Source organism: Ruditapes philippinarum, unplaced genomic scaffold (genome assembly GCF_026571515.1).
Source record: "Ruditapes philippinarum isolate M1 unplaced genomic scaffold, ASM2657151v2 ctg173_1_1_1_1, whole genome shotgun sequence".
NCBI classification, from domain to species: domain Eukaryota; kingdom Metazoa; phylum Mollusca; class Bivalvia; order Venerida; family Veneridae; genus Ruditapes; species Ruditapes philippinarum.
This window is the reverse complement of record NW_026861243.1, coordinates 468,627-478,736: the sequence shown is the minus strand read 5'-3', so window position 1 is coordinate 478,736 and position 10,110 is coordinate 468,627. Positions and strand designations below refer to the sequence as shown.

The window sequence follows — 10,110 nt, the reverse complement described above, 5'->3', positions numbered from 1 at the left end:
ATTTGTCTGGAACACAAAATACCACTTACGTTGTTACCTACTTACATTTTGGTAATTTTATGACAACTTATTTCACATTCAACATGGTTTTTCAGCGTGTGAAATTCACCTAACATCTAAAATTCTCTAGATTCCCTTTATTCAATGAGATAAAAATAGGTTTGCCGTTTCTACTAAGAAATAATCATATTCATTATACAGATGCTTAATTTGTCATTATTAATGAGGTACATTATGCATCAGAAATGAATATTCATTTCGTTTCTTTAGAAAAGGAACACATATGTTTTATAACTTTAAGAGCACGTTAGATGCTTATCCGCTGAAAGAAATAGCACTGAATGTGAAATTATTTGTCATGAAAGTAGCACAATGTAGTCAAAGTAGTATTTTGACTTCCATACAAAATACTAAATCATTGTAACTGCACCATTTGCCAAAAGGCAACATAGGCAAAAGATGTTTCTTGGTAATTGACCAGTTAGTAACCTTTTACAACTAAAATAGGATATATACATTTTGTATATATTTTAAAAAAAGCTTTTCAAACATAAAAATTAATGCATTTCAAGGACAAAATAAACCTTTAACCCAACTTTATTGATTTCATACCCACTGTCTCCGCACGATATCCTCGATTGTAAGGAAATAAAACGTGCATTGGTAAAAATAGACAACGATTAAATGTTGTCCATACGATTTATACAACAAAAGTACTTTGCTGTTATTGGCCAGTTCACAGCAACAGCGGTCTAACATTTATAACACAATTATCACCAATTTGAAGTTGGCTCTTACAAATATAACAAATTTGTACGATCAAGGTATTATCATATATTTAATGTGATTAGTTGTATAAAATAGGTAAAACAAATATTTAATGTTTTCAAAAAATCAAACAATGTAATAAAACAAAAGAAAACTACAAATGTACAATACTAGTATATAATTATATAAAAATGGGAAAAAGAGAATTGTTTAAAATGTTATTTTTTCTAATTATAATAAGTTAATGTGTAGACAGAACAATTTAGTAAATAAAAAAGGAGACAGTACTTTTATAATTTACATAAAACTATACACAAAATGCAGCGTTACCTCAAAACGTTGATAGAAATATACAGTGAAATATAGAAATATATAGACAAATACAGTAATATTGAAACCATTCTTTTGCACATGAAATATCTTGAATCAATTTTCATAGAATGGTTTGACGTTGCTTTTGAGCAACAACTTTCAATATCTAGAAAAGCATATTAAAACATACACTATAAAGTTCTTTTCTAAATTTCAATTCTCGCACTTAGCAGACGACTTCCTACCAATTATCTGATGTCATTTCCTTTGAAGAATTGGGAAATACTTCATTTGAGAAATATTCCGCCGCAGACGGTCTTCTTGCCTTATTCGTTCCCAAATGATGTTCTACCACCCCAACGTTACTGTTTTTGCGGTACCAGAATTTCATCTTAGATGGTCCAAGCGATGTTTCCACTAGGGGAACTATTGTGCTGTTAAAATGAAATAATGTCTTTGATTGAAATAGAAATGTTTTTTCACTAAAAGCAAATTTAACACGTGTAGTAAGTCATGGATTTTTTTTTCTGAAATGGCCTTGATGTAGATATGTTTCAACCGGAAAGCTAATTTATGGGAGTCATGAAATATGAATTACTGGGTGGAGTTTCTTGTCTATATCAAAATGAAAATCATTTCAAAATAAAAGTCTTACACAAATCATTCTTCTCAAACCAAAATTAATCATATACTTGATATTCAAGTTGCTTTACTAACATCGCTGATTAAAAATCATAAGTTATATTCAAAGGATATTAAACAGAACCTATTATCAATGGGTAATGAATAATTATTTGCACGGGTTAGCTTCAGAAATTGAACATGATTGATCTAGCTTGGCTCGAGTCGAACCTTATTCTGTATTGTACAGAACAACATTTTTATTTTGAATCTAAATTATATTGAGGAAACACAACATACAACTTTGATTTCGAAATATTATTTCAACCATTTTAATCCTTCCCCGCTAAAAACTGAAATAGACTTACTCATATTTCAAACTTGACAAAATCATTCACCAATTTTAAGGAAAATTTAAAATACATATATGGACTGAATAGTAAAAAGGGCAGATCATAATCAGACGACGATTATATGGCCGCCAACAGTCAATTGAACAATGATAGTAAAGCATACTTTTGTCGTTAACGGTTTTTATTTTTGACGGACTGTCATACACACTCAACTGTCCTATATACCATATATTGGGTTCGATCCTTTCCAACACAGATAATATATTATATATATATTATTAATACGTAAACAGCGATATAAATCCTTACACATAGTATAAAATATATCAAAACGCGTTAATAATCTGTTAGAGAAAGTAGTTCAGAAGAAGAGTTTAAAAAAAGATTTATACCTGGCCCCTTTTGCCTTCAGGTGAAGTTTAATAAAAACAACAAGGGCAACTGCTGCGGCCAGCAGTATAACGCCGCCAACACTGCCCAAGACAATGATCAAATAATTCTCGTTTGTATCATCGTCGTTGTCGCATACTGTGTAACAAAAAAAATATTGAAAATGTTAATCACATGTTTAATGTAAGTCACACCGAAATTTTAAAGGTCACAAAGCAACTTTCAATCTTTACTCGAAGAATGCCGTGCATTCTTTCAGGCACGAGTGAGTGGGCACCTTATAAGAACCAAAACCAAATATCTAGATAGCTTCCTCACATGAAAGAATTCAATGTCCCTTGCGTGTGACTCGAAACCAAATTTGGAAGGGGCAAGTGGTTTTTAGGCAATTCCATTATAAAGTTACATGTTTAAATATTTCCAAAAATAATGAATTTACTATTGAAACACAAGTTTAGTTTAACTTTGCTCATTTGAATATGATATGAGTTTTAAAACGGCCAGTTGTTCGTCGCCCATCCGTCGACTTCTAATGGACTATAAACCCTTTACAAAACACAGTTACGATTGGATCTTTATCAAAACAGACACTTACATTAAAACTATCATATTTGTTTAAAGATGAATTGCGAAGTTTTTGGAAAATATATTAAATGTATATCATACCGTCCGTCCAAACAAACAAATTTTGTGAAGTGTCACACTTGGCACAAGAACTTCCGTTTAGGTAAGTACCTGCCGTATAGCACGTGGCTGCTATGTAACAGTATCCCGACTATAAAATAAGTTGTAATTTGATTGTATTATATATTTTTATCATTTTAGCTACTATCCAAATATCCGCCCTACTCCTATGCAAAAATGACAACTTGATAAAAACCATAGAACATGTACATATAAAAAATTGAATATGTATTGTTACGTGAGGACAGTTCACTTGGACGAACATTTTAAGATACCAATCGAAACCACAATTTGAACTTTTGGACACAAAATTATGCTTCACCATTTGGGACTTTAACTTCTTTTAAGAGAATGCAAGTAATATTTGCTATTGGTAACTCCTTCAAAATACAATTAAAAACCTAGTTTAAAACAACCCCTGGGTAAAGACCAACCCGCTATTGTGATCAAGTTTTAAAGAAAAAAAAATCAGTTCTATATTTCAATTGTCACATGATCCACACATAAGACCACCTTGCGATTATTCTCTTTTTTTTTTCAGTCCTAGTTCATTTTGGTTACACTAGTAAGACCAGTGATATTCAATATATTAACCTTACTGGGATCCTACATGTTTACCGGACAATCAGTTTACCGGACAAAATCTATTCCTGCCAAATAAGGCTTTATTTTTTGCTTTGATTAAAAATTCATATGGTCTGAATCGTACACACACTTTCTATTTCAAAGTAAATAACAACAAAACCACTCTCAGGCAAATATTGTCGATTCAGTTCTTTGTTTACTAACATACCCTTTTGTTTACTAGTTATTGTATGACCTGGTCATGCGGGGGAATAATCTGTTCTGCGCAGTCCCGAATATTGAGGCCCTAAATGGGTTATTTTAGATAGGTTTTACTTTTAATTCTTCTCAACGTTACCTCAGAAGACAATCGTCACATATTTAAATGATAAAAAGTAATATTAAATTTCGTTCAAACAATATCTCGTTGCTGTCTTTTACAAAGAAATGTAAATTAAAAAACATATAAGGAAACTCTACATATGAAATGTACAAAAAAGAGACTATATGATTTTTGCAACATGCTACATGTTGACCAAAAGGAAACTGTATGAGAAAGAACAGAATTCCATTTGAAAATCAAAATGTGTCATACGTTTAAGGATCATGAAGAATCAATATGTTAATTGAGTTAATAGTGTTCCTTTCAATTACACCCCTACATTGGCCTCTTCGTAACAAGCATGGCTGCCGTGTCCATTTTAGTGACATACTGTTTTTTTCCAGTATCTTAACATTGCCATTCAATAGTTGTAGTTTCCTTGCTTAATTTCAATTTAAGACTTTAAAAAATTTTGAAACACAATGTCCGGTAAATTGAGATGTCTACACGATTTTTTTCCTCTTTTAATGCCCTACTTTAAAGACACATCTCTACGGTCAAATGTTTAATTTTATGTTTGATAAAGAAATGTTTGCGTATATAAAGAACCCACAATTATTTGGGTAAAATTTCATTCTTTTTTATTATTTTAAATAAAAGTTACAGCGAAAAAACATCATAATTTGTTCGGTAATATGTAGGATCCCAGTACAATATTGCCTAGTATGACCCCTCTGTAAGACCATTTTGACTAAAATTCATCGGTGGCCTTAATAAATGGTTTTTAATGCAAGTAAGAGAACAAAATGAACATTGTTAATCTGACAGAAATTAGTCTAATCAAAATGCCCGCTTGTGAACTTCTGACGGACTTAAACCTAATGACATTGTACTTCCATTATTTAGGTAGCGATAAATGATTAAACAAGTAATCGAGAGCTAGGTATATATAGTTTTTTATTTACGAAACGAAACGTATGATGATGTCACTGATTCATGAGAAACTTACCTTTAAAGTAACAATTGTTTCATTATTAGAGTTCGCTTGACGTTCCTGGCACGTGGTATCAAGTACGACAACCGTTTGCTGGGGACCAAAGTTTGTACCATCGTTACTAACCGATATTCCAAGCATCCGGGAAATTAGCGTAGTGTTAGTATTATCGGATGAATTCGTAATTTCGGGTACCAGGGCATATAGCTCGTTGTAGTTGGTGTACGTGCAATTTATTTCAAACTCTTCGGTCATGTTGAAATAACCATCAGTTCCAGCCTAGTTTATAAAAACATGATTATTATTTGCATAGCGTAACCGAAATATATCCGAAATTTACCATTTCGTTGAAAATGGTATCTGCTGAAAGGAACTTACATATAAAAAATCAATTTTTCATAAAAGTACCAATAGAAGAAGTAATAAAGTAATGACAAATTGGTGCAGACAACGTGCCAATGAAGTGACCTCGTAAAATTATGAAAAATGCGCATGGACAGCGAATATATACATGTATATATGTACGTTGTAACCGATTTCTCGCTAAAACCGATCTCGTTATAAACGATATAAAATGAAAGGGAAATAGAAGGAAAAAGGCGGGGACACAGTATAATGTACATTATAAGCGGTACCTCTTTAAACCGATCTCGTTATAAGTGGAGTAGGCTGTATAAGGAATTGATAGAAACATACCACATAGACTGCCAATTTACATTTTGCAGTATCAACAAAGCCATTCCCTACTATTAGAATAAAGTCACATTCATTTCCCGTACTGACATCACAAATTCCTTCGTCTGCAAGTTCTTCAATCAATGGCCCAAGAGTAAGATTCAAAAGACAAAGATCTGTTCCAAAGTCTTGGAAGCAAACACATGTTTCTGGAAAATAAAACATAAATGTCACGAAATATTCTTGCATAACAAGACTTTCAATACTACTGCGCTTGCATATAGTAAGGTCATATCAGAGTTCAATCTGCCAATTATCATTCATTCTATTAATTTATGTGAGTAATAACATCAACACATAGATTTAAATATAAATGTTTTGTTCAAACACTTTATATATACATTTTCAAACCACTTGCTATTCATGCTCAAACAATATGTCAACATTAATTTTTTATGTGACATAAGAATCTTAAATGACGGAAAATGACGAGGAAAATGCCGTTCAAAAAACACAAGAGTAACTTCATATTTGTAAGCTGACTTTCACAATTGTTTAAATGATGTAGACCTGAATTTAATATACATACGGTTAACACACTGTCCGTGTCCGCTACAATTACTTGGACATGCGTTTTCTTTGATGTTATCAACTAACTCAGTATTATTCTCAGCAAATTCAACATCTTTTTCAATCTCTACTGTAACCTTCTGAGTTATAGCATCACAATGAGGAGTCACCCATTCTGTAGTACCACTTATCTGTAAATTTATTTTATACATTTCAAAAAGATCTGTGAATTTGGTTTTTACAGCAAAGCAATTTTTGGAGGTATTTTTGGGGCAGATTTCTTGTGGCTGAGTGTTGCCTTTTATGGTTGAGGCATAAGAATTGCAGCCACTGTTTATCTTTGCATGATCGTAAAAGGCGAAAAACGGTTTCGAATAACTAGAGTCTATGCAACTCTTAGCTCCAGCAGGTGAGATGGTTTTAATCCCTGCTGTGACTTTAAAAATAAAAGTGTGTTACACCCGAAGCTAGCCAAAATCATCTTTCCTGTTTCGGCGCCATATGTTCTATACTGTGTTGGTGTGCCGTAAAACCAAACAAACAAGATTCTGCCTCGAGTCGGAGGAGAAAACTAAAATGTATCAATCATTTCTTCACAAAAGTTAATAAAGTAGTGCTTCAAGCGAAAACAAAAGCTTTAATTCTGACAAACTACCTAGTCTGATGTATAAACTTATTAATTCCATGTAATCAGGAAAGTATTAATATAAAACGCTTACACTTAGTGTGTGTTGGGTGCGAGTGAACCGAAAACTACTTACAAGTATGGAGCCAGAAATACAGATATTTTTGCACTATTTAGCAAAGGCTAAGCACTTCAAATATAAAGTTATTGTGGCCTAACCTTAATTTCAACATAATCATCCCAACTTGCAGTTTGATTTTACCAATGTATGCTTGAAAATGTGGCTAATCTCAACTAATCAACATTATCTGATTTTTTTGTATAATCTTTAGACATTATTGTCAATTTACCGCTGTATCACGTGCACAGTTCTCGAGAGTATCATTAGATTCCGCAACATCGCTAACGTCATCTTTTTTGGAGTACGTATTACAATTATTGTTTAATTGTTCTTCACACATCTGTTCTGCTTCCTCCATCGGTATTGTGGTGCTGTTGTTAATTTCCCGTTTCTACAAAGAAACAATTATACTTTTAAGCTTAAAGATCATTATGCCACAGATTCGCTTTCATTTATTCTGTATGAGACAGATCAGCCAAGCTTGCATGCTTTAGTCGGTCTGTCTCGTATAGTTTTTATCGTTACATTACTTTTTCTTTATTTTTCTTAACCGTTTTGTTGTAAATGATTACCTTCCGTAATGAAGCATGTTGTTCTCTTAATATTTCCCATTTACTTCTCATCCTTTGCAATCGTTTCTTGACGTCTGTTTCAAAATTGGTATATTTACTGATGTGCTCAACGTCTCGTCTGCTCCTTGTTTGAGCTGCAACGCGGGTACCCCAATGCCAAACATATCCCGTACATACTGCTTCTTCGTCTGCGGAGCACATGGCGTCATTACTTCCGGAACTTGCGTATGGACAAACGCATAATTTCTTATTACTGTCCCAGCTGTCCACGTTTTCGAAAACATCAGGATTAAGAAGGCTTTCATCTTGCCTCCCAGTCAAAAGAAGGCTATTGAATAATAAATATCAAGCTTACAGACTTAAAACGTGCAGAAGCATACATTTCTGACTTATTGTTTAAGCCAAAAGTTATATTTTGATAAAACACGCTGGACAATATATAAAGCTAAACTAGAACTCTAAACTGGTGTTTTACTTGAAGATTAAGGTAAAGTTTAGCAAAATATATACCGATAGTTTGATAACAGGTTAATCTTCCAACCGAACCTTATAACATACCTCAATAACAAATGGAAAAAACACCGGTACATTATTCGTATTTTTGAATAGGAAATATATTAGGATTGTTGAGATAACTTTCTTTACCGACAAATGGTTTAATTTGCTCAGAGACAACATGTACCGATTTATATTTGATATACATTCTACTCTTTCAAAAATTATAACCATTTTAAGTGTAAAACTTTCGGCGTACTAAACCTTTTTTTTACGCTACAGGGTTTTTTTTTCTGGAACAAAAAGGTAAGAAATCTTAATGAAGGGAACATAAAAACTTTCAATAAATTTACCCCCAAGAATAGGCAAACTGATGAGGAAAGAAGTAGTTACTCCACCACCACCAATAACCGTAATTTGACTCGACCGGGTCAGACTGGGTTGTACCGCGAAGTATAGTATCGTCCCTAGAATCACCGTTGAAATTCCCGCATAGCCCTTCCATCTGCTCAAAGTCCGACGGCGTCGGTACGACATAAACATTCATCATATAGTTAAAATAAGACATCACATATACATACACGTTCATCCCTGTCGGAAGAATTATCTAACAAAATAAAGAAGCACATGAAAATAAATTGACAACTAACACAATTTGATATAATGCATTTTTATGCAAAGAATAAAAAACAATACAAAGAATAACTAGAAATGTGTCCATAGGACACGGATGCCCCAACACGCCACTGTTCTGTCAATCTTATGACTCTAGGTCAAATATTTTTGGACTACATGTGCAAAACTAAAAATCAACAAATGGCCATAATTCTGTTAAATTTGGTCGCAGCAAAAATTCCTTCCTTTACTACCAACTACACATTAAGTTTATTCATCCCTGGAAGTTTAAGCAAAATCTGCCATCCGATTTAATTGGAGTTGCGTTCACAAAATTTCTACATAGTATATAGTGAAAAAATTATCAAAGAGCCATAATTCTGTTAAATTTGGTTGCAGCAAAAATTCCTTCCTTTACTACCATCTACACATTAAGGTTGTTCATCCATGGAAGTTTAAGCAAAATCTGCCATCCGGTTTAAGAGGAGTTGCGTTCACAAAATTTCTACATAGTATATAGTGAAAAAATCAACAAAGGGCCATAATTCTGTTAAATTTGGTCGCAGCTAAAATTCCTTCCTTTACTGCCATCTACACATTAAGGTTGTTCATCCCTGGAAGTTTAAGCAAAATCCGCCATCCGGTTTAAGAGGAGTTGCGTTCACAAGATTTCGGGACGTACGGACAGACATACGGACGGACGGACGTTCTCACAGGACAGTAATTATGTGGCTACTCTATTGTCCTCTCTATTGTTCTTTTTAGCCACACAAAAGAAAATAGCCACATAAAAGCATTACGGAATGAATGACATCAAAGAGAAAGAACAGTTACCTATTGTCCCTCTAGCTACATAATTACTCTCCTGTGCGTGCGGACAGACGGACGGACGGACAAGTGCAACGCTATATGCTCCCACTTTGTGGGGGCATAAAAAGCAATCACGTCTTTTATACATTACAATTCAGCTTGTGTTCTTTTTGTAATCTTTGGAAGTTCGTTTGAGCTACTAAGCCATAAAAACGTGGGGCAAAAAAATAAAAACAACAAAAAGACGAACAAAATGACATAACGTAAACCTTTTCCCTCTTATAGACGTGTTTTGACGGCTTTTTGCCCCACCCCCTTTTTAGAGGCCTCAAGCAGTGAAAAAATGCCCTATATAGGCCCCAAACACTATATTGTTTGAGAAATGTTGTTAAAAAAGTTACCACTTTTTGGCGCCGCCCCCATCCAAATGTTACATCAGGAGGTTGCCAGAAGGGGGATGTGCCCCCTTCTGTTTATGGGGGGTTGAAGGGGGTGGTTATCCCCCTCATCGCCAAGGATATTTTTGGACATGTGACAGGCTAAAAATGGTCTCAGGTCAATCTTAGGGAAACTAGTAACCGACCCTGAAAATCCTTTTACTCTATCTCAATTATAAACA

General features: G+C 33.7%; 1 protein-coding gene across 3 annotated transcripts in view; it reads right to left on the bottom strand.

Annotated features, from left to right (window-relative positions):
* Positions 1-950: 950 nt before the first annotated feature.
* LOC132715005 (uncharacterized) overlaps positions 951-10,110 on the bottom strand; it is a 77,577-nt gene continuing 68,417 nt past the window's right edge. Inside the window, exons 19-26 of one of the 3 annotated variants that reach the window (XM_060697977.1) lie at positions 7,572-7,899; positions 7,229-7,390; positions 6,273-6,444; positions 5,705-5,892; positions 5,024-5,287; positions 3,111-3,219; positions 2,447-2,582; positions 952-1,514 (exon numbers count right to left, since the gene is read on the bottom strand). In XM_060697977.1, coding sequence (XP_060553960.1) covers positions 1,322-1,514; positions 2,447-2,582; positions 3,111-3,219; positions 5,024-5,287; positions 5,705-5,892; positions 6,273-6,444; positions 7,229-7,390; positions 7,572-7,899 — 1,552 coding nt within the window. In that variant the 3' untranslated portion in view covers positions 952-1,321. Of the gene's footprint in view, positions 1,515-2,446; positions 2,583-3,110; positions 3,220-5,023; positions 5,288-5,704; positions 5,893-6,272; positions 6,445-7,228; positions 7,391-7,571; positions 7,900-10,110 lie in introns of all 3 variants that reach the window. The other 2 variants (XM_060697975.1, XM_060697976.1) reach the window with 2 other exon arrangements.